Source organism: Zootoca vivipara, chromosome 12 (assembly GCF_965207765.1).
Source record: "Zootoca vivipara chromosome 12, rZooViv2.hap1.1, whole genome shotgun sequence".
In the NCBI taxonomy this organism is placed as follows: domain Eukaryota; kingdom Metazoa; phylum Chordata; class Lepidosauria; order Squamata; family Lacertidae; genus Zootoca; species Zootoca vivipara.
Window position 1 is genome coordinate 48,647,311 of NC_142595.1, and position 26,114 is coordinate 48,673,424.

General features: G+C 48.5%; 2 protein-coding genes across 3 annotated transcripts in view; one reads left to right on the plus strand and one right to left on the minus strand.

The window, feature by feature from the left end:
- Nucleotides 1-2,228: 2,228 nt before the first annotated feature.
- REC8 (REC8 meiotic recombination protein) lies at nucleotides 2,229-22,712 on the plus strand. 2 transcript variants are annotated; one of them, XM_088655326.1, is made up of 18 exons: nucleotides 2,447-2,585; nucleotides 5,493-5,635; nucleotides 6,216-6,291; nucleotides 6,499-6,613; nucleotides 6,976-7,057; nucleotides 8,513-8,589; nucleotides 10,459-10,585; nucleotides 11,486-11,549; nucleotides 12,832-12,926; nucleotides 13,270-13,367; nucleotides 13,977-14,120; nucleotides 16,031-16,097; nucleotides 17,111-17,262; nucleotides 18,461-18,509; nucleotides 18,942-19,002; nucleotides 19,117-19,227; nucleotides 21,045-21,151; nucleotides 22,418-22,712. In XM_088655326.1, the coding sequence occupies exons 2-18, from the start codon at nucleotides 5,503-5,505 to the stop codon at nucleotides 22,507-22,509; spliced, it is 1,650 nt and encodes a 549-aa protein (XP_088511452.1). In that variant the 5' UTR covers nucleotides 2,447-2,585; nucleotides 5,493-5,502; the 3' UTR covers nucleotides 22,510-22,712. The 2 variants fall into 2 exon arrangements, with proteins under 2 accessions (XP_088511453.1, XP_088511452.1); XM_088655327.1 differs by lacking the exons at nucleotides 19,117-19,227; nucleotides 21,045-21,151; nucleotides 22,418-22,712 and adding an exon at nucleotides 2,229-2,415 and having other exon boundaries at nucleotides 2,517-2,585; nucleotides 18,942-19,006.
- Nucleotides 22,713-23,903: 1,191 nt separating this feature from the next.
- The window catches only part of IPO4 (importin 4), a 44,637-nt gene continuing 42,426 nt past the window's right edge, over nucleotides 23,904-26,114 (minus strand). Inside the window, exon 30 of the mRNA XM_035134620.3 lies at nucleotides 23,904-25,584. Coding sequence (XP_034990511.2) covers nucleotides 25,454-25,584 — 131 coding nt within the window. The 3' untranslated portion in view covers nucleotides 23,904-25,453. The remainder of the gene's footprint in view (nucleotides 25,585-26,114) is intronic.

Genomic DNA, 26,114 nt, shown 5'->3' on the forward strand with positions numbered 1-26,114 from the left:
TTCAGTTTAAGTACTCCGCGGACCTGCCTGGAACGGATTAATCCACTTTCCATTACTTTCAATGGGAAAGTTAAACCGAGGTACCACTGCACTTGAAAACTCTTGTAAAGGGTTCAAAAGTTTTTTGGGGTTGGGAGTTAAACTAAGCTATAAATCAATACAAAATCCCCCGAAACAAAAAACTCTTGATTTATTACATCCTATTTCCGTGTTGGCTTTCCTCCAATGAGCTTGGGGTGACTAAACTTGGTCTTCTTCCTGTTCCCCGTTGCCCTCACAACAACCCTGCAAGGTAGGCCAAGGTGTGAGAGAATGAGGGGCCCAAGAGGCCTGCCTGGGGGCTTTAATTGCCTTTATTTGCTGATAATTCTGCAGTCTATATTAGGGTGAGTGATTTTGGTATATACAGAGACATATATGGTATACTGTATATGGAGACTACTAGGCTCCTATGAACTGATACATTTCTAAAAAAGGGACCTAGAACTTAATTTGGCGGGAAAACTGCCCCTTCTCCATGATTGGACAGTATTCCGGTCACGTGCCTTGATTTCATTGGCTAGGCTCGGGCAATAGATGAGTTGACAGGGAAAGAAAAAGGCAAACTGTTTCTTAAAGAAGGAGGCCCTTGCGTCGATCTTATTGGCTAGAACTCTGTGAGGAGGCTGCCTATTGGACTGAGGCTCAGCTCAGTACAAGGAATTGAGAACATGGACGGGGTAATGAGATGCGCATCTGACTGGCCACGTGCAGCGGAGCGATTTGATCGGTTAGAACTCTGCAACGTAACAAGAGGAGGAGGGCTGGTCAGCAAACTTCGGGCCGGTGGGCTCGAAGAGAAGAGGAATAAAGAGATTTGATTGGTTGGAGCTGGAGAGAGAGGCGAAGAACATGTCTCCAAGATGTTTTCGCACGCGGCTTCGCATGCAGTGATTGGTCGAGGTAAAAGAGGGAGATGTTTTCATTGGTCAGAACGTCAGAAAACAGCAGGGATTGGTCGCAGGTGTTTCGTTTATTGACAAGGCCGTTGCCGGTGTCTCTCACTTTGATGCTGGGAAGTGGCTGCAGAGGATTGTGGGTGGCTGTCTGGTTACACTGTCCGTTTTTATTTCTAATTTTTAGCACATTCTCCTTTTAGAATCATTGGCTTTTATTGACAGTAGCAGCCAGCGGTGCTGAGTCCAAGTAACCCCCCTGTTTAATTAATGCATTTGCAGTCCAATTAATTTACTAGGTCTTCATTTAGTGCTAGGAATCTTAATTGCTGACAGTATCTCCCTGGGTGGGCGGGGGATCATAATCTGCCACTATTTCTTAGTTCTTACTGCTATTTTTTAAAATAAAAATTCAAGCTTATTTTAGCCAGACAAAACCAAAAAAAACCAAGCCTTCCCACCTGATGACTATCTTGTTTATTAAAAGCACACAGGGTTGCTAAACCCTCTTTAATTTCTGGGTTCTCTTTTATCACCCTAGTTTTAACTGTTCATAGACTTCTGATTACCATAATTAGCCATGTTCAATGGTGGTCAGTGAATTATTGCTTCGACATTTAATAGTTTGGGAGGTGAATCCTTGCTTGTTTTTTGCTTATTAATTTTTCCAGTTCCTGTTAATCATTATCTGTGCTAGTATTCCTAGCTAATAGTCTTTATTTGCTTCCCGTTAAAAATATTCTTAACTCTGTGATCAGTTGGGAATTTAGCTATCCTTCCCCCACCCCCCACCCCTGCACCATACATTTTATACATTTGGTACGAACTTACTAATCGATTTCTAGAGAATTTTGAAATTACACCTCACAACTCACCATTTGAACAAATATTGCCTCTAAATGGCACATCCTCTAATAGATTAAAATCCTTTTGTCTGCACATTCCCTTCTTCATCTTTCTCTTGTCATCAAACTGTCTTCCATTAAACTCACCAGCACAGCTCTCATTCCTGGCAGTTCACTGCTTACCATTTCATCTCCCTTAATTAATCAAATTTTGGGAATCAAACTGACACAGCCGTTGGCTTTGTGATAAAATTGTCCCGAATTAGTTTTAGGAAACAGCTTCGTGATAAAATTGTCCCAAATTTGTTTTAGGAAAGAACATCTTTTGCCTCCGATGATGAATTTGTGAGGTTTGAGGGATCGACTGATTTCTCAACATTTTGCCGCTCACTTGGGCCATTAATAAATCGGGAAAGGGGGTCCTTTGACTCTTGAGATACAACTGCAGACTACGCTGCAGTCTGCCTAGAAAAGGGCGATAATTTGCAGAGGAAAAGCACCCCCCCCCTCCCAAGAGATCAGGAGCGCCTAGAAGTCTCAGAACCTCAATACTAGAAAAGGGAAGCTCTCCATTCCGAAATGTTCTATTACCCAAACGTGTTGCAACGTCATACGGGATGTTTTGCTACGATCTGGTAAGGACTTTGCTCTGAGAGTGTGGATGGGGGGGCAGTGTAGGGTGCTGGCAGCTGCCTGGCCCCCCCACCAATTGATGGCCCCTCCGTCTCTTTCCCAGGTTGGCAGCAACTGGGGCAACCAAACTCTTGAAGCGGGAGTACCTAAAAGTCAATGTCCCGAGAACCTGGTGAGTAAAGGCTGGCCGGGAGGAGACACAAATGAGGGATGGAAGAAATAACAACAACAACAACAATAAACTTTTATTTATAAAAAATAAAAAAATTCCTTCAGTAGCACCTCAAAGACCAACTAAGGTTTTTATTTTGGTTTTTAGTTGGTCTTTAAGGTGCTACTGAAGGAATTTTTTTATTTTGCTTCGACTCAGACCAACACAGCTACCTGCCTGTAACTAAAACTTTTATTTGTATTCTGCCCTCCATGGCCGAGACTGGGCTCAGGGCGGCTAACAAGTCTAGTCAATGTTTATTACGGCAAACAGCCAGCATATTAAACCAGAAATTCTGCATAATTCTCTACATGAACAATGAAAGCAACTGATATGGGGTTTTAACAGTCAATATACAATACTTAAAATACAGGTCCAGCGGAATAAAACACCATAAAAGAATAAGAAATTTAACTAAGAACTGTAGCCGCAATATCATCATCGGAGGGCAGGACAAATTGTTATAATATGTTATTCAATAAAAGAGATTTACGTTTTTTAATAGCTAAGGTGCAGAATTTGGCCACAGCGTAGGATACTGAGCTCAAAGAGTCTTCCAGAAGGAATTTGCGTAAACGTTTCGGGGGGGAAATTCCAGATAATATTGCAAGGGTGTGAATTTTGATAATAGGGGTAAAATGAGACACGATCGTTCTTCATTATAGAATTCGCAGAATAGAAGAATGTGAATAATAGATTCCACCTTGTTGGACATGCATGGACAGAGGCGCTCTTCGATTGGTATACGCAAGAATTTGCCGTGTAAGACAGCTGAAGGCATCGGGCTCTGGAAAAGGCCCATCTATAAGATTCATAGATAATATTGGATAGGTACGGGGCAGGTGCCAGATTAGGCCAAGATTTTAGACACCTGTAGTTCTTAGGAAGTAAGGCATCTTCTTTTTGCAGTTCAATGTCAAAAAGCCTCTGAGTAATAATTGTTTTTGCCTTATTCAAAGTACCGTTAAAGAGATCTTCTGGGTTTAGGCCAATTTGTTTGATCTTGTTAGTAATTTGCGAAAGCCAAGGTGGATAAGGGGCTGCGGCCAAGAAATGAGATAACATTCCCTTTGGGTTATAATGAATTTTCAACCGGAGGGATATTGCTTGTTCCCAGACTTTTAATTCAACTCTGGGCATTCCTGCCTCTTGTCTTAATATTACATTAGAAGTGCTTTTAGGGGTGCCGAATAGGGATCTAAGAAATTTTGATTGAACTGTTTCGAGAATCTTTAAGATTGGCAGAGCCAGAGATTTTGCCTGAAAGACTTTTAAGGCCATAGGAAGGAAGCCAGCGCCTTTCCTTTTAAATAGTCTAAGAATGGCGTTAGCACTTCTTTCTGCTGAGGTGGCAGATGCGGTCAAATGTGCTGAGAATTTGGCGTCAGGGCGGCTAACATCAAATATAATACATTGGTATAAAATCAAACAATAATGAAATTACCTGCTAAAAACAAGTCAGGATCAAATTAAAATCTATAATTAGATGGCTTTCTGCAAGATTAGGGTTGGGAACAGTAAATATGAAAATGCGTATATAAATTAGGACTGGTGAAAGGATGGTGGGTTGGCAGCCGGGTGCCAACGTAAATGGATTTGGTGTGCCCTTGCTATGGCCAAAAGACTGGTGTTGAGGCACTGGAAAGATAAACCTGTGGTCAACTTCCGCCAATACAGTGGTCCCGTGGTTCTCAAACGCCTTGGTACTCGAAACAACTTGGAACCCAAACACTGCAAACCCGGAAGTAAGTGTTCTGGTCTGCAAACTCTGTTTTGAGTGTTACGCTTCGATTTTGAGTGCCACACTTCCATTTTGAGTGTTACGCTGAAGTCTGCCTGTTTTTGCTATTTAATTTGCGTTTTTGTTTTTGCGGCTCTTTTTGTTCTGCTTTTGTGACTCTCTGGAACCCAGTTCAGCTACTGATTGATTGATTGATTGATTGTGTGACTGCAGCACATTGTTTATTGCTTTCATTTTGTGGATCAATGGTCTCGTTAGATTGTAAAACTCATGTTAAATTGCCGTTTTAATGGTTGCTTTTAAAAGTCTGGAACGGATTAATCCGTTTTGCACTACTTTCTATGGGAAAAGCGCGCCTTGGTTTTGGAACGCTTTGGTTTTGGAACGGACTTCCGGAACGGATTAAGTTTGAGAACCAAGGTACCACTTTAGATTGAAAATACGGCAACACTCACAGCTTACGAACGGGATGTTTACAAGTGTTGTACAAATAATGAAATTTGGAGCGTGTTTATAAAAAAATTATATAGTTGGTTATCAATAGCCATAGGTAAAGGGACCCCTGACCATTAGGTCCAGTCGTGACCGACTCTGGGGTTGCACGCTCATCTCGCATTATTGGCCGAGGGAGCTGGCGTATAGCTTCCAGGTCATGTGGCCAGCATGACAAAGCCGCTTCTGGCAAACCAGAGCAGCACATGGAAACGCCGTTTACCTTCCCGCTATAGCGGTTCCTATTTATCTACTTGCATTTTGAGGTGCTTTCGAACTGCTAGGTTGGCAGGAGCTGGGACCGAGCAAGGGGAGCTCACCCCGTCACAGGGATTCAAATCGCCAACCTTCTGATCGGCAAGCCCTAGGCTCAGTGGTTTAACCCACAGCGCCACCTGGGTCCCTTTGTATCAATAGCCATACAGTACTGTATTTGTATTAGGGTGATAATTTGAAATGGCACTTGCTCTGCGTATATAGCGATGTATGAAGCGTCTGCCTGGCTGCGGGGAGGAAAGGATGCTGGAGGAGGCAGGCCGTTGGCCTGATCCTGCAGCCGTGCATTGTGTCCTGAGCCGAGAGCAGACCAGGCAGGTGCCGTTCAGGTGATGCCTCTCGTTTCCCTCCTGTTGCAGCGAGGAGATCATGGCCTTCATCCTCGTCCAGGTCCCGCCTCCCGTGCCTGGCGCTCCCAAGCCCCGCTTCTCGCTCTACCTCTCCGCTCAGCTGCAGTTTGGGGTCGTCCGCGTTTACACCCGTCAGTGCCAGTATCTTGTGGGTATGACCTTTTCCAAACCAACGCCCACCCCACCCCTCGTTTCTCCCTTTCTGCTGCTTCTTCCGGACCTTTTCCTCTCTTTTATATTTTCAAATGCATTCTGCAAGTATCACAGGATTGTACAGTTGGAAGGGGTCCTCTGTTCCAACTCCCTGCAATCGTAGGTAAACCCATGACATACATACACAATTCCCTCCATACGCAGTGCATTTTCCTCCCAAGTCTACCGAAAGATCAGGGGGACACACCCCAAGCCCCCTTAGCAACTGACATTACAAGAGCCTTTCGACGCGAAAGAAATGGCCGCTTGAGCGCGCTCGCTTTCCTCTTCCCTCCCCCTCCTCTTTACCTTCCGTGCTGTCGCTTGTTTGGATTGCAGTCCTGAGGGGCAGGGTCTGCCTGTGTGCTACGTATAATACTGGGCTTGTAAGTTGCTCTCCGAGCTTTCCTGGCTAAAAAAAAGAAAAGAAAGTAAGCCATAAAGGCTTTGAATGAACGAAATGAATGGCTGGGGGATGGAGAGGTGGTTCTCCCGAGTCTGGCTGACTCCCCTTCTGCCTCCCCGCCCTCACATTTTCAGAGGAAATCCAGCACATCTTGGAACACCTCAACCGGGCCCGGCAGCAGATCCGCATTGACCTGACAGACGTGGAGCAGTGAGTGATTCGCATTCGCCACCGGGGCGAGTTGGGGGTGTGTGGCTGTGGAGTTTTGCATATCTGCTTGGCCTTGGGACTCCTGAGTGATCCTTGGGCGAGCAGATCTCCATCAGAGTAGGGGTTTTTTGGGGTTGTGTGTGTGGGGGAGAAGTCCCTTACTTCTTAATAGGTTTAACCTTTTCTTTCTGCTTCTCCTAACTGCAGGCCAGGGTTGCTGCTCCCCAACCAGCTGGCCATCATGGAAATCCTAGAGGAAGCTCCCGATCCCTTTTTCGGGATGATGGAGCCAGTGCTGCCCAGCCCTTTGTCCATTCCCTATGTAAGTCAGCCTTGCATCCTTTTTCCCAATCTCCCTGCTGCTCTGTCCTGCAGTGGGTGGGGGGGCTGCTAGTAGGGCGTAAGGCAGGGAGCCAGACAGTAGGTGGCGCCAGAGTTCTGGTTCTCTCGCCAGCCTCCTCTTCCCCTCTGAGGCCTGCAAGGGGCAGCACTGGGGCTGAGGAGGAGGAAGCCGGGGCTCACTGCCAACCCGTGGACTGGTAAGGAGGCAGGCAGGCAGGTGGGGGCTGTTGGGGGCAGGCTCTGCCCATCTCTCAGCTGTAGCTGGTGGCTCCCGGCTCCCTGACAATGACGGATCAGAGAGAAGTGGGTCAGGTCACACCTTCTTCCCCCTTTCTTTCCCAGGTCCGATCCATTCTGGAAACAGCCACCCCAGAAAGAAGCCCCCCGCAGCGCCTTCCTCCATCTCCCTGGGACCAGAGGCCAGGTGGGTCAGAAACTGGGAGCCCGGGAACCGCTGCTAAATTTCACGCTTTCAGAAACCGAGAAGAGTTTGGCTTCTCGGGGGGAACCAGTGTTTGTGAGTTGTTAAGAAAATACTACTTTTTAACCCAGGAAAATCTCAAAAGTCGGGCGTCGTCTTATACGCTGGGTCGTATGTCTTATACGGCGAGTATATCTATATTTTAACTGGAAATATACGGCGAGTATATCTATATTTTAACTGGAAATATACGGCGAGTATATCTATATTTTAACTGGGAAAAGTTGGGGGTCGTCTTATACACCCAGTCGTCTTATACGCCGGGTAGTTGCTGCCCTGGTAACCCCACCTTGTACCTTTGAGATAGATTGTTTGCTCCCTGCCTCGAAACAGCATCTCCAAATTAGCCATCATTCCCACATTGCAGAGGGTTGGGCTACATGACCTTTGGGTTGCTTCCAGCTCTCCAATTCCATGCAATTCCCACTTTCTCTGTGGCCTCCGATTTCTCGTTCCCCAATCCTAACCAAAGGTGTTAAAACAAAATAAAAAAATTCCTTCCAGTAGCACCTTAGAGACCAACAAAGTTTGTTGTCGGTATGAGCTTTCGTGTGCATGCACACTTCTTCAGATACACACGAAAGCTCATACCAATAACAAACTTAGTTGGTCTCTAAGGTACTGCTGGAAGGAATTTTTTTATTTTATTTTGTTTCGACTACGGCAGACCAACACGGCTACCTACCTGTATCCAAAGGTGTTAAGTACACGTAGCAGCAGATTATTTTATTTCTGGCTTATTAATGTGGTTTTTAATAAAAAAATCTTTAAGTGGTACATTAAAAAGTAAAACTGCAAGTAGCACATAATTTGCTCACATTCTCCCCCTTCCTTGGCAAACCACAGTAAGGAAGCAAGCAAACATAGATGTGTACTAGCATTAGATATAAAATGAATCCTGAAAGTTATTTGGACCTCAAAGTAATGAGAGAAAAAGATGTCCCGTGCTCTGCTTTACTTTTTTTTTAAGGAAAACAGATAGGAACAAAACTCAGACATCATGATAGGTTTTTTGTTTTTGGTATATTTTGTGTTCTCGTTTTGCATTTTTATGTTGGGAACCGCTCTGTGATCTTTGGATGAAGGGCGGCGTACAGTTTTAATAAATAATAAGAGCGTCGTGTCCTCGCTACCTCTTTTCGATTGTAAGCTCCTTGAGGTCAGAGAACTGTCGTGGCTGCCTGTGCCGCTGTTGTCAAGGGCAGCGGGCACAAAACGGTGCAGTGACAGTTCAGAAGAATTGCTCCTGCGTTTTGATGGTTTGACATTTTTAAAAGGCGCTTTTCTACTATTGCCTTGTTTCTGCATTGCACTGCTTTGGCACCTTGCTTTTGGCCGAAAGGCAGGGCGCGAATTAATGAAGGTCCTAATCGTCTCCCGATGCTTTTTGCTCCGAAGGAGAGCTTCCCATCACAGCCTCTCCGGGCGCCATCACTCTCAAAGAGGCGGAACCCATCACCTTGCTGCAGGTTGAAGTAGGTTTCTGGCTCTTGGGAGGTCAGGGATGTTGAGCAGGAAGGTGGGAGTGGGTAATCTTTTGGGTTCTGTAGAAACTCATCACCACCAGGCCTGGATTCAGATATTATGGCCTGCTTAGCCATATTCTCCATTTGTGCCATCGTTGATTTTTGTTATTTCTGACTGCTATCTTGAATTCCGACCTGAACAGGGATCTTTCCCAGAGGGGTTCAAATTTCTCTTTGAAAGAAGGGGTCCACACCATAATAATAATAATAATAATAATAATAATAATAATAATAATAATTAATTGGTTAATTATTATTTAGTGGTTCCCCCAGCCACTCTGGGCGGCTTCCAACAAAGCATTAAAATACAGAAATCAAACATTAAAAGCTTCCCTAAACAGGGCTGCCTTGAGAAGCCTTCTAAAGGTCTGGTAATTGTTGTTCTCTTTGACCTCTGGTGGGAGGGCATTCCACAGGGTGGGTGCCACTACCGAGAAGGCCCTCTGCCTGGTTCCCTGTTAACTTGGCTTCTCGCAACGAGGGAACCGCCAGAAGACCCTCGGCGCTGGATCTCAGTGTCCGGGCAGAACGATGGGGGTGGAGACGCTCCTTCAGGTATACAGGACCGAGGCCGTTTAGGACTTTAAAGGTCAACACCAACACTTTGAATTGTGCTCGTACAATCAAACATAAGCCAACTTATTGTTGGTCAACACAGTGCTGTGGGCAAAAAACACGCCGCCCCCCCAGCTCATGCTGGAAAGAGGGGATTTGCACATTCCAGTTCCAATTACAGATAATTTATACCCTAAGACCATCCGAATATCCCTCCTACAATTCCCATTGGTGAAGAAATTGCAGTTTACAGGATTCCCGATGATCCACCTACATGTACCCCCAACTATAACACATATCCCATGTCCAGTCAAATTAGCAGTTTTTACAATAGGGGGTGTGTTTTATAAAATTCATGAAGCATTTGAGCAAGAGTAATAGTTCTTAAAACTATCACCTGCTATTTCTCCGTGTTATCTCGGGTCACCTCTAAACTATAAATCTATCCCTCTTTCAAGGCTAACCATCTACTTCTAACACATTCTTTACTCAATTGTAACATTAGCCAGGAAAAGAGCCTCTTAGGGAGTCAAGATTGTGAGTCCAACATTTGATTTGTCTCAGCAACTCAGGTTGTAAAGATAAGGTTGTAAAACATGCAGATAAACAGTTCTGCAAAGGGGCCCTCCTTGGGGCTCCTTTGAACCTCTTTGTTCACAGAATCGGGTTTTAAGGCAGGCATGGTCATCCTCTCTATGCCTCCCCTAAGAATAAAACTCGATTTTCATTCATTTATTCCACATTCACCATTTATACCGCTTTGAATTCAGTACCGAGCTGATAATGCCAAGTTTGTGGGTTTGATCGCCGTGCAGGAGGACAGCTGCGTTGCAGGGGGTTGGACTAGATGACCATCCGTACCCCTTCCAGCTCTACGATTCTGTGGTTCTAAATACTTAAAAACCCATCCTTCAGCCTGACCACCAGAATACTCTACCTGCCCGTAACAATGGCAATCTACTCAGTTGCTGAGATGCCCTTTTAAAACTTGTCTTTTGCCCGGCTGGGAAGTGTAACTCTGACGACGCCTCTCGCTTGTCCGGATGGAGGGTAGTAGCCCAAAGGGTATCACTTTTGCCCCAGGCCCCGCCCACCGCCACCATGTGGCCCCCGAAAGGTTTTGCAGGAGGGAATGCGGCCCTCGATCAGAGCAACGTTCCCTCACCTCTGGGTTAGAGGGTGGCAGACACAGTACATAGCAGAGGCCGTGAGTTTGCTTCCACGAGACCCGTGTCGTCATCTTCCTTTTCCCACCATCCGCAGGGCGAGCGAGATCTGCCTGAAATCACAGTCCAGGAAATCGACATGCTGATGGATCAAGGGGATTTCCTGGTGTCTGGGGAAGGGAAGCCTCGCCGGATTTCCTCCAGAAAAAGGCGAGCAGAAGAAGGTGAGCAGATGGAGGAGAGGCCCATCGGTGCTTCAGACTGATCTGATCTGTGTTGCCCGCCCTCTTCCAAGGACACAATGCATTATAATCCGCAAACTGGGAAGGCCAGAGTCCTTTCCGTCCTTAGGGATAGTCTCCTCCTCCTCCTCTTCTAGTTGCCCCTTTCGCTCCCTGGGATCCGTGGGTAGGGAGCTTGTGGCTCAGTGGCAGAGCCCACAATTTGCAGGCAGGAGGGTTCGGTCCCCGAGTTTAATTGCGGCTGGTGCCCATTGGGTGGAATGCAGGGAGGCCAACAGTAGAGGGAGCCAGAGAGCCAACTCGTTCTCATTTTATTTGTCCCCCATCGTCCTCCCTGCTGAGTTCTGCAAGGGGCAACCAAGTGACATGGACTGGTTGAACGCAGAGGAATGGTGGGGGGCGGGCGGGGAGGGAAGAAGGCTCAGACAACGATGAGCGGCCAGAGTGAGAAGAATGGGGAAAGGAGGTGAAGAGGCAACAGGGCTTCGTGAGCAGGGAGAGTCTGTGATAGAGAGAAGTCCGGAATCAGAGGCAGAAGCTGGAGAAGGAGAAGGAGATGAGGGAGGCCAAGAGACAAGAGTCAGGCAACTGAAGAAACAAGGGTGTCTCCTCTTCCTGCTCCCCTCCCCGCTGGTCTCCCTCCCCCCCCCCCACCAGTTATGGAACATTTTCCTCCTGCTCCAGCAGACTCTCAGAACCCCCAAGTGTTTCCCGGAAGCCTCCATAACCCAAGTTAAGGGGAATAAATAGTAGAAAGCATTCATTGATTTTCCAGCTCTGTGTTGTTACAGCAAGCCGATTTCCCCCTTTGCTTCCCCTCTTCCCTCTTTAGATCCAACAGGCCTCTCTCATTTCTACTTTTGCCTCTCTCCCCTTTCCCAGAGTCGGCCGAGGGAGTCAGAGAACAGGAGCTGTTGGCCTCCACTGGGCTGTCGCCTCCCACAAGGTAAAGAGAGGGGTGGTGGGCTTCCGGGTCTCAGATTCTGAGCTGCATGTTTGTGTCGGGGCCAAGGCGGTGGACTGGGGCAGGCAGGTGGGGCACAGAGGTCTGTTGGAGGCAGAGGTACGCGACCCCCCCCCCTTTTTTTTGCTAGAGCATTAAACTGCCATTTGATAAGACAGGGTGGAACATTGTGGGGCTTTGGGTTTAGGAAAAAAGGGCAGGGGAATTATAGTTGTAGTTCATGTGGTTATACAAACGTTACTATAATTATTTAGATCCGAACTCTGCCTTCAGATTGGGCAAAACTCCAGGGTTGGAGAAGGATAATAAATTATTATTATTATATATGTAAAGGTAAAGGGACCCCTGATCACTAGGTCCAGTCGTGACCGACTCTGGGGTTGCGCGCTCATCTCGCATTATTGGCCGAGGGAGCCGGCGTACAGCTTCCAGGTCATGTGGCCAGCATGACAAAGCCGCTTCTGGCAAACCAGAGCAGCACATGGAAACGCCGTTTACCTTCCCGCTGTAGCGGTTCCTATTTATCTACTTGCATTTTGACGTGCTTTCGAACTGCTAGGTTGGCAGGAGCTGGGACCAAGCAACGGGAGCTCACCCCATCACGGGGATTTGAACCGCCGACCTTCTGATCAGCAAGCCCTAGGCTCAGTGGTTTAACCCACAGCGCCACCTGGGTATTGAGTTTCAATAGGTAACTCAAAGCAAAAATAAAATAACAAATGCAAGTGTGAAACTCCACAAAAGCAAACATTAAATAAAATTGGTTTGGAAGAAGGATCACTGTATCCTGTTACGGTCAAACAGGTTTGGCAGGCACCTAGTCTTTTAAAAAACCTGCTGGAGCTGTTTGAGCAGAGGCAAAATTTGGAACATAAGAAGGGTGTGTGCTTATGACGGATGGGGTACCAAGCTCTCAGCATCCCTTACCATTGGCCATGTCATCTGTGGATAACAGGAGTTAGGATTCCACCATATTAGTAATATCCCCAGACTAGGAGAAGTTGCTGTTCTGCCTTCCTTAGCTCCATGCCCCGTGTCTCATTGATATCTAGTTTGCAGTCTCCTTGGGGCAATGACCTTTTCCCCACCCACATCAGGGTCCTTCCTGTGGTGGCCCCTTGGATTCTAACAAAGGCCATTTCCTACAAGTCTTTGCAGTTTGTGGCACCCCACCCCCAATCTGGTGTGTGAATTGTGCCATGAGGAGTTTAAAAAAATAATTTCTGCCGCCGTCAACAAAAAGGCCATATTTCTTGTTTCACAGGATTGGGGAGGAGCCGCCTGCTGCGAGGGAAGCAGGAGAACTTCTGTTGACCGACAAGATCCAGCCCCTAGGAGAACCCCCTCTGCTGCCTTTGGGTTAGTGGGGCGCTGCTGGGCAGAGCAGCGGGTGAAGGCTGGCCAAGGGCACAAGAGCAAAAGGACTCTGCTGGGCTAGACACAAAGGGGCGCTTACACGACACACAAGGCGAAAGGATCGGGGAGGGAAGAGGAAGAAGTCAAACTCAGGGACCAGTTCTTAGACCTTTGTTCTTAATAATGACCGGCTTCCCCTATCTCTCCCGCCAAGGCCACCTGAGAGAAGGGGGGGGGGTCAATTGAGGGAGACCAGGCCAGAGAAATCTTCTGGTTATCTGGCACCCTCTTCCCTCCTCTCCCTGCCCTTTTCTCTAACCCCCAACCCTTGCTGGTTCTGCTGCAGAGACGACCCCCTTCCAAGAGGGACCCAGGTTGCCGCCTTCTCCCCAACTGACCCCTCTCCGCCCCCAGATGAAGCGCCGCTCCCCTCCAAGCCCCGAGGTAAGAGGAAGGGAGGCGGGGAAGGAGGGCCAGCCTTCCAACTACGTAGAACCGGGAGGGGGCGGGTACCCTGTGGCTCAGTGCAGAACGCCTCGGGTTCAAGCCCAGCATCTGAAACCCTGTCATCACGGACGGTACTGATCTAGGTCAGGCGTCCCCAAACTTCGGCCCTCCAGATGTTTTGGACTACAATTCCCATCTTCCCCGACCACTGGTCCTATTAGCAAGGGATCATGGGAGCTGTAGGCTGAAACATCTGGAGGGCCGCAGTTTGGGGGTGCCTAATCTAGGTGGACCAAGAAACCTGACTTGGTATAAGTCCGCTTCCCCCACTTTCCCAATAGGTTCATAATTTAGAGAAAGGCTGCGGCTCAGCGGCAGAGCATCTCCCTCACGTGCAGGGAGGTTCTGGGTTCAAATCTTAGCCTCTCCAAGTTGGGCTGGGGAAAGTCTTCCTGCGCAGAGATGCTGTCAGCCGGTGTCTGCGATGCTGAGCCAAGGAAGGGGTCTGAGTCGGCAAGAGTCGGTCCAGGCGGCGGCCACTCGAGAGCCTGGGGAGTTAGGAACAAGCCGCGGCAGAACACCCAGAAATTTCTCGTCCTTCCCCAGCTCCAGCTGCCCCCGTACGAGCCGTCCTTTCTGCAGCCCGGCAGGCGGCGGAAGCAGCTGCGCTTCTTGGATCCGGTGACCCAGATTTCCGCGGAAGATTTCCAGAAGCAGATCTTGGACCGGCAGGGACAGTGTCAGCCCCTGGTAGGTGTTGGAATCGGCGAGCGTTGGGGTGCCCGCCAAGCTCCCGATTTCCACCCCCTCGGTGAATTCCTGCATTGCATGTGTGCAAAAGTGGTTTGAGTCTGTTTTCGGCTCCAGCCGCAAAGATCAGGCAGCAGGCAAGGGCTGAAAAAGCGGTGCTGCATATAAAATACATTATTCCGGGGATATAGCTCAGTCGGCAGAGCAGGAGACTCTTAACATCAGGGCAAAATATTCCTGCATTGCGGGGCATTGGGCTAGAATGATGACCCTTGAAGTCCCTTCCAGATCTACAGTTCTATGATTCTAGGCTTCCTTTTAAAAAATCAGGTTTCTAGCCCTCAAGACTACAAATACAGGCTTGTGAGTGTTAAGTCCCTGGAAAAAGTGGGGGGGGGCTGAGAGGGGGAGGCTTGCAGTGGGCAGGAGGCCAAGTTGCAGTGCCCCCACAGAGGTCTTTGCCCCTCCCCACAATAAGCAGGGGGGGAAAGCAAGTTATGCAAAGCGAGGCTATATATGCAAATTGGAGGCCTGGTGTAATAATAATAATAATAATAATAATAATAATAATAATAATAATAATAATAATAATAATAAGGGACCCAGGTGGCGCTGTGGGTTAAACCACAGAGTCTAGGGCTTGCTGATCAGAAGGTCGGCAGTTCGAATCCCTGCAACGGGGTGAGCACCCGTTGCTCGGTCCCAGCTCCTGCCCACCTAGCAGTTCAAAAGCACATCAAAGTGCAAGTAGATAAATTGGGACTGCTCCGGCGGGAAAGTAAACGGCATTTCCGTACACTGCTCTTGTTCACCAGAAGCGGCTTTGTCATGCTGGCCACATGACCCGGAAGCTGTCTGCGGACAAACGCCGGCTCCCTCGGCCTATAGGGCGAGATGAGCGCCGCAACCCCAGAGTCGGACACGACTGGACCTGATGGTCAGGGGCCCCCTTTACCTAATAATAATAATAATAATGGACAAGTCAGTTGAAATTGGGCTTTTCAAAATTTAGTTCCAACCCCAATAAGTTGGAATCTTTGTGGGCATTCCATGAGGTCACAGCAGTCCTTTCCCCCCCTTTACAATTGTTTTATTAGTTTTTTTTTACATGTTTAATATAGCCATTTCAAACATTAAAATACAAGGTGGTAGTAAACAGAAATTCCATCAAAGCTGGGAGAAATTTGGAGATTATATGAAGAGGCATTGTCCCACACTAAAAACCTGGATCTGTTTCTAACAATCTGTATTGTTCACAAAATTATATTTATAAGAGGAAGTATATTAGGGAAGTGTATTAAGTTAATGGAAGCAGTAATTAGTTTAATTTAGTTAACCTGGGATGAAGATAAGTGGAAGTCGTATGGGAGGAGAGGACAATTTTATTTGTTTTGTTTTGCTTTGTATAGTATGTTTATTTATCATATGATGGTTTAATTTGATTTAGTCTGAAAAATGACTAGATAGAAAAGGATAATGGAGTGGTATGATAGAGTAAGATGGAGTTGTGTAATAGAGCATTTATAAATTTATTTATTATTTGAAGGTTTGTAAATTTATGATTTGTAAATTTTATGTTTTATGGGGTTTTTTTATTAGTTTCAATAAAGTTTATTAAAAAAATTTTTAAAAAATAAAAAAATAAAATACAAGGTTCTTTTGAACCTTCGGGCCTCCTTCCCTCCCTCTATGGGTTTAAGATTAAATTTGCTGCACCTTTTACCATGATCCATCTGTTATATAATCGTAATGATCATCAATAATTCCACATCACAGGAGTCCTGGCCAATCAGTGCTGGGCAGGGGGGGGGCTTCGCTGCTGCCAGGATGCAAAGCAGCATCTTGGCTTTGGCAGGTCGCTTCTAATTAATTAACCCCTGCCATGCCATTTCCTGCTTTCCTCTTCCCAGGAGACTGTGCTGCTGCCTCTGAAGAGGTTGAAGACTGCAGAGGAGCTCTTGGGAGCGCCGACCTACGGTGAGGACCCCTCTCTGCCCCCATGATCCCCCCCTCCCCAGAGGGTCAGTCAGTGCCAGTCCCTGCGTGGCCTGGGGGAGCCACCCTGGTGCGTAGCTGCTTCCTCGCCTCCTGGCTGAAAGGACGAAGCAGATTATAACCCCGAAAGGCAAAAAAACAGCGTGAAGAGTCTGGAGAAATTTTGTATCATCACTTGCCGTTTTCAGATAACAGATACCAGGACATGCCCCCTTTTAACCCTATACTGTAAGTGGTACCATGGTTCTCAAACTTAATCCGTTCCATTCCAATACCAAAGCGTTCCAAAACCATGGCAGGCTTTCCCACAGAAAGTAATGCACAACGGATCAATCCGTTTTTAAAAACAACCCCCCCCAAACAGCAATTTAAACATGAATCTTACTCTCTACCGAGACCACTGACCCATAAAGTGAAAGCAATAAACAATGTACTGCAGTCACACCATCAATCAAATCAATCAGTAGCTGAACTGGGTTCCACACAGTCACGAAAAGGAAAACAAAAAGAGCTGCCAAAAACAAAAATGCAAAACAAATGGCAAAAAAACAGACAGACTTCAACGTAACACTCAAAACGGAGCACGTTCGGCTTCCGAGAAAAGTTCGCAAACCGGAACACTTCCTTCCGGGTTTGCGGTGTTTGGGTTCCAAGTTGTTTGAGTACCAATGAGTTTGGGAACCAAGTAGTTATTGTCATCCCAGACCCATTGGCCAGTCTGGGCGGGGGCGGCTGTCTGGGGCTGATGTGCAAGGGCTTCTGGGAGGCCCACCCCCCCACCCCGGCCTAGGCAGGGAGGTACGAGTCTGTGCCTGCTGTTTGCACAAACCAGGAAAGGCATTTCCAGTGCCACCGACCCATTTATCTCTGCATAAGTACATGAGACGGGTCCCTGCTTTCAGGCAGGATCGGGCCCCCTGCTGCGCCCCTCCCTTTCCACCACCCCCCTCCAGAATTTTAACTGCTCCCTTCGCCCCATCGTTTCCTGGTCCTAGGATGGATGCACCCCGCCCTCCAGGGCCTCTGGGCCCGCTGCGCCAAGCGCCAGCGCGTAGACTACGCCAAGCAGCGAGCAGCAGAGGAAACGCAGAGGAGGAGGGAGGAGGAGGAAGAGGTGCAGAGGGCCGAGGTTCCCAGTGAGCTGGAGGTAAGAGACTGGGGCTGCTGGAAACCCATGAGGCGTTTGATGGTGGTTGCAAAGCATTTAAGACTCCCGACCAGAGAAGAAATCGGGAAGACCGTTTTAATAAAGAATGGGGAGTTTATAATTTATCTTAGAGACCATTGTAGACAGTTAAAAGCAGGGGTCAGCAAACTTTTTCAGCAGGGGGCTGGTCCACTATCCCTCAGACCTTGTGGGGGGGGCGGACTATATTTTTTTGGGGGGGGAACGATTTTTTTTGGGAGGGGGACGACGAATGAGAGAAGCGGGCTGGATTTAGAAGGCAATTGGGCCAGATCCGGCCCCTGGGTCTTAGTTTGCCTACCCATGGTTAAAATCGTTAGTAGGATTGGAGTAAGACTTGTAGTTTAATGGTGAATTTTGGATATAATGGAGATGTAAAAGATTTGGATCATTTAAAAAAGATGCCGGAGGAAATGACTCACAATAGGACCACAAAGGAAAGGAGGGGAAGTCCAGGAGATTCTTTGGAATCTTGTTTTTACGATGTATGTTGGATACGTGCTTGTAAAACATAAAATTTGAAAAACCAAATAAATAAATAGAAATTAAAAAAAGACTTGGCGGTTCCCAAACCTTTGTGGCCTACCGCCCCCCTTGGTTCCATAAGCTCATCCCCAGTTGCCCCCTATAAAAAGCTTTATTCTGAATAGCGTTATAAGAATTCTAAGGTGTCATAATAAGTACATGGACCACATGTCTTAAATAGTACAGGAGTGCAAATCTTGACTCTTAATAATAATAATAATAATAATAATAATAATAATAATTTATTCTTTATACCCCACCCATCTTGGCTGGGTTCCTGGGCAGCTTCCAACAAAATATTAAAATACAGAAATCCATCAAACATTAAAAGCTTCCCTAAACAGGGCTGCCTTGAGATGCCTTCTAAAGGTCTGGTCATTGTTGTTCTCTTTGACCTCTGGTGGGAGGGCGTTCCACAGGGCGGGTGCCACTACCGAGAAGGCCCTCTGCCTGGTTCCTTGCAACTTGGCTCCTCGCAGGGAGGGAACCGCCAGAAGGCCCTCGGTGCTGGACCTCAGTGTCCGGGCAGAACGATGGGGGTAGAGACGCTCCTTCAGGTTGTCTGCAGAAGGAAATATCTTGGGGAAAACCTCTGCCTCCCAGGGGCTCATCCCCATTTCCCCCTCTTTTGCAGGAGCTTCGAGCAGCTGAGGAGCCGAGCATTCCACCTGTCGGCTCGTCAGGTGAGCAGGCGAGCAAAGACAGGTGCTTCCGCTCTCCTCCAGCTTTGAGGGCGGAGGCAAAATGACGGGGAAAATAACCACGGGATTGTAGAGTTGGAAGGGACACCGAGGGTCATCTAGCCCAACCCCCTGCGACGCAGGGCTCTGACGGTGTTGAACCGGACATGACACCCAGGTGCCCCAGTGTGCAGGATGCGAATTCCCCTCTCTCCAGTCATCAGACGGATCACTTGATCAGAGGGGGAGTAGATCAGCTGCCAGATCCCACCAGCTTTTCTAAGTGTCTGGGCAGAGTGGTCTGAATAAACCTGCTTTCAGCAGGCGCCAAAAAGGGATGTCAATAGGCAGGGAGTTCCAAAGGTGCCGCCACACTAAAAGGCTGGCTCCTTGCAAACGTGGCTGGTGGTTATCTCTTTCCATTTCCCCTTGCAGAGATTTCCCTCGAGACGACCGAAGAAGAATCTCGGCCGAGTTTTGTGGTAGCAGAGGAGAGGTGAGAGAGGCCTGGTTGTCCTCCTTGGCTTTCCTTCCCTGGGCAGGTCTCTGCCTCTGTGGGGAAGGGGCGACCCTCTTCTCTTCCACTCCCCCCTTTTTCCTCTTCCCACAGGGTCCTCCTGGAACCAGAGGAAGCGGCGCTGCCCATCGTTCCTGAGCTCCCGGAAATAAGTTTCGAGCTGCCCTTGGATAAGAATGTGATCACGGAGGACTACATGCGAAGGTGAGGCCTCAGAGGCTGTTTCCTTCCTCTTTCCCAGAGAATCTGGTTCTTAAAAGAGAGAGAGGGCCGCAGCTTTCCAGAAAGGGCCACTCGTTCCATCTTTCTGACTGTAAAAACGAAAACAACTTCCCTACTCTGCTTTCAGGAGGCAGGCCCAGAGGAATGCTATTATTCTCTAGTGCAGGCATCCCCAAACTTCGGCCCTCCAGATGTTTTGGACTACAGTTCCCATCATCCCTGACCACTGGTCCTGCTAGCTAGGGATCATGGGAGTTGTAGGCCAAAACAGCTGGAGGGCCACAGTTTGGGGATGCCTGCTCTAGTGACTTTCAAAGCTAGGTGGGGTTGAGAGAGCCAGCAATCAGCACCCAGAGGTTTTTCTCTTGTGTTTCCTGCTTAGTTATAAAACCGCAGAATTGCAGAGTTGGAAATGTAACAGGGAGTCCTTGGAGCAATCAAGAAACTTCAGCCAGGAGATAGAAGCAAAACAGCAGCCACTAGGCCTGATCTTTATTGTTGCAACAAGACTTCCGACTACAGTCAAACCTCGGTTTCTGAACATCTCGGCTGCCGAACGTTTTGGAAACCGAACACCAAAAGTGAATGCTTCTGTTTTCAAACGCGCCTCGGAAGTTGAAGGGCTTCCGAGGCGCATTTCTCAATTTTCCAGGTTGAACTTGCCGGCAGCCCTTTGATCCTCGGTCTTCTAACCTTTCGGAAGTCAAAAACGAAGACGAAGCAGCCAGAAGGTTACACCTGTATTTTAAAGTTTCCCATAATGCATCTCAGGATGCATCATCAAGACATCATAGATATGTCACAGAAAAACATGTCCCTGTCAATCAAACAGAGTCTTTTCCCACGTACTCCATCGCAGCACGAAGGAAAGCATTGACAGTTCCTCGGTCCCCGAGTCAAGTCAAATACACCCCTTTGCCTTGTCGGGGCTTCATCCCACTATGGGGCGGGTAGGCATTGTGACTGAGACAGTTATCTGTATGACACTCTTGGGGCAGGATATCACCGGGCCATGACTTATTGGGAAAGCCCTGGAAATATGGGGGGGGGGACTATGGTGACCTCACTCACCCCTCCCCTTATACCTCACTTCCCTGGGTCCCAAATGCCATTGGAACTGAGAAGATTTGATACGAGGGATTTCTTACAAATTTCTAGTTTTCCCATGGGGCCAGGACATAGATACAGTTATCAGTGAATTTGCTACGTTTGGGATTGACACTTTCCCTTTGCTGGAGACTGGGGCTCAGCTTCCTTTGCAGATAAAGGTAAAGGGACCCCTGAACTTAAGGTCCAGTGTCGGACGACTCTGGGGTTGTGGCGCTCATCTCGCTTTACTGGCCGAGGGAGCCGGCATTTATCCGCAGACAGCTTCCGGGTCATGTGGCCAGCTTCTGGCGAACCAGAGCAGCGCATGGAAACACCGTTTACCTTCCCGCCGGAGCGGTACCTATTTATCTACTTGCACTTTGACGTGCTTTCAAACTGCTAGGTTGGCAGGAGCAGGGACCAAACAACGGGAGCTCACCTCGTCGCGGGGATACGAGCTGCCGACCTTCCGATCGGCAAGCCCTAGGCTCATTGGTTTAGAGCACAACGCCACCCGTATCCCTCCTATGCAGATAGGTTGCTGTTATTTTCTCTTGACACTAGAGGATTAGGGTCGACAGGTGAAAAGGAAGGGAAATGCGTGTGTGTGGTATGTCCGAGAGTGAATGGTTTGGTAATTTGCTGCTCCAATTTCCCTGGTAACAGAAGGGACCCCTGAAGGCCATGCTTCCCGTTTCCTATTCTTGCAGGTTGATTGCTGCCAGACTAGAACAGGCCGGAGTCACAGAATTTGACCAGCTCCTGCCCCGGGCCGTTTCGCGGGCTGTTGCCAGCCGGTTTTTCTTTACATGTTTGGGTAGGTAATGGAAATTCAGTGTGCGTACAAGAGATGTGGCTGTCCTTTTTAAACGCAACTTTTTCTGGAGCGGGAAGGGCCAAGCGAAACACCAAAAAGGGAGTTGGGGGTGGGGGTGGGGAAGGCCAGTTTCTCAGATGAAGAGGTCTGGATATTTTGCTGTGTATCTCAGGTTTCCCTGCACCGTAACATTTAAAGCCAGAACCGTACCACTTTAAAGCCTCACGGCTTATCCCAGAGAATCCTGGGAACTGCTATTTGTTAAGGGCGCAGAGATTTATTAGAAGACGCCTATTCCCCTTGGAGGGGGACCCAGGTGGCGCTGTGGGTTAAACCACTGAGCCTAGGGCTTGCTGATCAGAAGGTTGGTGGTTCGTATCCCTGCGATGGGGTGAGCTCCATTCTTTGGTCCCAGCTCCTGCCAACGTACCATAGCAGTTCAAAAGCATGTCAGAGTGCAAGTAGATAAATAGGTACTGCTCCGGCAGGAAGGTAAACGGCGTCTCCGTGTGCTGCTCTGGTTTGCCAGAAGCGGCTTTGTCATGCTGACCACATGACTTGGAAGCTGTACGCTGGCTCCCTCGGCCAATAATGCGAGATGAGCGCGCAACCCCAGAGTCGGTCACGACTGGACCTAATGGTCAGGGGTCCCTTTACCTTTACCTATTCCCCTTGGAGAGCTTCAGTTCCCGGGGGGGGGGGGGAATAATTCAAGACCAAAAGAAGGATATAAAAAGCTTTCTCTTCTCCCAGCCCCCAACTTTCTATCTTTTCAAACTGGTCCTGTCCTTGCAGGCATTTGGGTCTTAACTGGGGTGGGGGTGGGGGGTAGAGTCATATCCTATCGAGCCTTTGTTGGGTGTTCACCTTTTAGCTGAGCGAGGTAGGATTCGCCCCCTTCTTACTGTATTACTCCTAAGTAAGTAATGTTTCTTTTGTCTCTTCCAATTGCCTTGGGAAATCTTGCGCTTAAGCGACGAACGGAGGCGTATACAAGTTTATTCAGTAATAAATATGAACAAACTGCGGGAGGCAGTGATGCTTCTGCATACGTTTCTGGAAAACGCAGGAGGGGAAGGGAGGATGCGCTCTTGTGCTCAGATCCTGGCTTGTGGGTTTCAACCAGGCCTGTTTGGCCACCATTATGCAGGACTAAATGGGCCATTGCGCCTGATCGAGTAGGCTCCTTTTATGTTCTCACACAATAAAGAATAATGAGTTACCGCTCAACACCCACTTCTTTTCTTTTCCTCCGCTCCTCCCCAGTGCTGGCTGCAGCCCAGTTCATACACCTGGAGCAAGCGGAACCCTACGGACGGATTATCATCACCCCTGGAGCCCGTTTCCACCAAGGCTAGCGAGACCCTGTTGTTCCTGCTACAGATCTTTGCCTTGTGGAGGGTGCCGTTGGTGTCCCAACGTGGGGGGGGGGCACACCTCTAGGAGCTGGAGAACTGCTTCCTTTGTCAAACAGTTGTACATTTTTTTTAACACCCCGGTTGCCCAAACCCTCGTTTTCCAATTGAATAAAGCCGTTGTGTTTTGGTTTTTTTAAAACAAACACAACTTAACGTGAAAATCATTCTCGATTAAAGTCAGTGGTAGAACACGAGTGTCACATGCTGGTCTCGGGTTCAATCTTGGCGTCTCCAGGTAAGGGGTGGGAGAGACCCTCACTCTGCCTGGAAATCCCGGAGAGCTGAACGAACTGGTTGGATGGATTGCTCAGTGGGTGGAGCACAAGCCTCTTAAATATCAGGGCCGTGCATTGGGCAGAAGCTTCCTGCATTGCAGGGAGCAGGACCAGAAGATCCTCGGTCCCTTCCAACTCTCTGATCCCAGTGGTCTGAAGGAAGTTTCCTAGGTCCAGGATGTTGCAATAACTTAAGTTGGCAAACTCCCCCCCCCCAAAAAAAATCAATGGGCATTGAACTGACCTCCCAATTCAAGACCAAAAGAGGGAGCGGCAGAAGTCTGCCTTGCTCCAGTAGTTCTAGTTACAGGTAGGTAGCCGTGTTGGTCTGAGTCGAAACAAAATAAAAAAAATACCTTCAGTAGCACCTTAAAGACCAACTAAGTTTTTATTTTGGTATGAGCTTCAGATACACTGAAACAGAAGTAACCAGACTTCCTTAGCACCTCAGCCCTTGCTTTTTCCCGCAAGACCAATTGCAGTCATTAACAGTCATCAACAGGTTTACCACTCCTATCAGCCCATCACCCATTCTCATTACCCCCACCCCCACCCTCTGAATATACATAAGGGTCTGGTGACTTCTGTTTCAGTGTATCTGAAGAAGTGTGCATGCACATGAAAGCTCATACCAAAATAAAAACGTAGTTGGTCTTTAAGGTGCTACTGAAGGATTTTTTTTATTTTGCTCCAGTAGGATATTCTGGGCAGAGCCCCTCGCCCACGACAGGATCGTTCCCTAGCACCTTTCCGCTGGAGGCACTGACAATCAAACCTGGGAACTACACTGCTTTCTAAAAGTGAGCTGACCCTCTGTATGTTTCCGAATGCCAGTTGCTGGAAGCCGCAGGAGGGGAGAGGGCTGCTGCTGCTGTTGTTTAAATTTGTATACTGCCCATACCCGTAGGTCTCGGGGCGATTACAACATTAACACAAAATACATAATAAAAACCAGTATTTGAAGCAAGCAGCCTACGCGGGGTTTTGGCCTGAGCTCGGAGAGCCCGTTGTTACAGCACACATAATAAGCACAACCTCTCTGCAAGGGAAACACACTGGTTAGTTTCAACGTGTTTTTTTATTATAACATAACACAATATAATCTCTTTGTACCAGAAAAATACCAAAACCCAGAAGGTTATATAATCTTAAAATACAAACTAGAGGGGAAACAGCTGGTTTGATGGGTGCAGGAGCCCGGGTGAAAACCTACAGCAGCCTTGCGAAAATAAATATCACAATATCCTCTCGGAGACTGTTCCGGGAGACACGAACTTTGGCAAACAAAATTCATTTGGAATAACCCCCCGCAAAGAACAGGAGGGAGGCGGGACGAATTTGGCTCAAAAGACAGCCACCTCCCTCAACAACTGTTGGAAAGAGATGAGAGAGAAACTCTGCGGGAGGAGGAAGAAAATAATTGGAAGGGGCTGCGTCTTGGCAAGAGGTCAAAAGTGGCAAGTGAGACCATTCCCCTGCGGAGAGCGGTCGGCTGTTTTGTCAACGTGATGTTTGTGTAAACCATGAACTCAGCTTCCATTAATGGCAGGACTCGCATCCGAGGAAAACGTAATACTGCTGAACTTTCCGGTGCGACCCGACCTGAAATCTTTGGCTTGGAGATCAAACAAAGTGGGTCTCTCAATGACTAAAACTCTTTTCCCCCCCACCACTCTCGTTTTTGTTTAGATTTCAAAGAAAGATAAAATACACACTTCCTGGTGGGAGGTTATAGCAACTGCAACAGGGACAGGCCGAACTCAAGCCCACATTCCCTCTTCCTGTAATGGTCGAGGAATGATTTTTGTTGTTGTTGCAGTTTACATGCTTATGACATGCCACACTGCCGATGTTCTTGAGTGCCGCTGGAAAGCACTCCTCAGCCCTCCTAAGTCCATCTCGAGGAAGAAGGAAAAACCATGAGGACTAGCGCCCCCCAACTGCACCAATATTCTCTCCTTGCTGCCCTACTAAAAGGGGCTCCCATAAAACACAGCCACCCACCCCAATCCTGCTGGGCTGTTGTCTCGGCGCAGAACTGGCTACAATAGTTGCCCCTTGGCAAACGAAGCGTGCTGGTTGAGGGCGTCGTAACTAGGCGGCAAAAAAGGGCAAAAATTTGGCGGTGGGGACGTTGAGGCCCCCAAGGGATGGATCGAACAACCGCTGCAGGCCGGCCCCTGAAGGGCGATAGGCAGAGAGCCTCCCTTGGGGAAAGGCCTAGGAAGAAAACAGGTTGGGGGGGAGGGAGTTGGGGTGCTACATACTTCATGCCCTGCTGCCGCCGCGTGAAAAAAAGGCTGACTGCCCCCCCCCAAGACCCGGCTGGCCCCCGGCAACGTCAGCACCAAGGTGTGGCAAAAAAAGAACAGCCGTCACAGGTAGGTGGCAAGGTGAGAGACGCCTGACCGAAAACAGGGAAATGAAACCGCACAGAGCGTCGCCTGGCGTCAGCGGAGGGCAGGTCAGCCGCAAGAACTTGGAAGGGTTAGTCCATACAGAGCCAAGAAGGGTGTCCAGTGGGAGGTGAAGGAGGGGGTGTCGCCTCGCGCACAGTCCCCTTCCGCTTTCACAAAGTTGGGAGCGCGGCCCCTATGCGCTGCCCCTCCTCAAACAGAGCTGACCGCCACGTTGACCAAGGAAGCGGCCTCCGAAGGCAGCGAGCGCACTACCGCCTGGAACTCGGACGGGCATCGGGTGGAGAGATTGCGCAGCAGGGAGACCAGGGAGTTGCGGCCTTCTGAGCAACGAGAACACACACACACAAGAAGAGAGCAGTCAAGTTACAGGGAACCAGGCAGAGGGCCTTCTCGGTAGTGGCACCCGCCCTGTGGAACGCCCTCCCACCAGAGGTCAAAGAGAACAACGATGACCAGACCTTTAGAAGGCATCTCAAGGCAGCCCTGTTTAGGGAAGCTTTTAATGTTTGGTGGATTTCTGTATTTTAATGTTTTGTTGGAAGCAGCCCAGAGTGGCTGGGGGAACCCGGCCAGATGGGCGGGGTATAAATAATAAATTATTAGCTGGCCGAGATGCGGCGGTGACAACTCGGCCGCTGGGCAATACCTCGCTCAGCCTTTCCGTTTCCCCCTAGCCGCCAGCCGGATGTCCGTGGGGCAGCAGGGGCTGTGGGGCCTAGTGACCATGACAATCCCTGACACACCCAGGTCCTAGCCCAGCGCTCTAACCACTACGCCATGCTGCTGGTATCAGGAATAGTTATTGTTATTAGTTGAATTGTTGTCAGCTGCCCCGGGTGGGTATGAATAC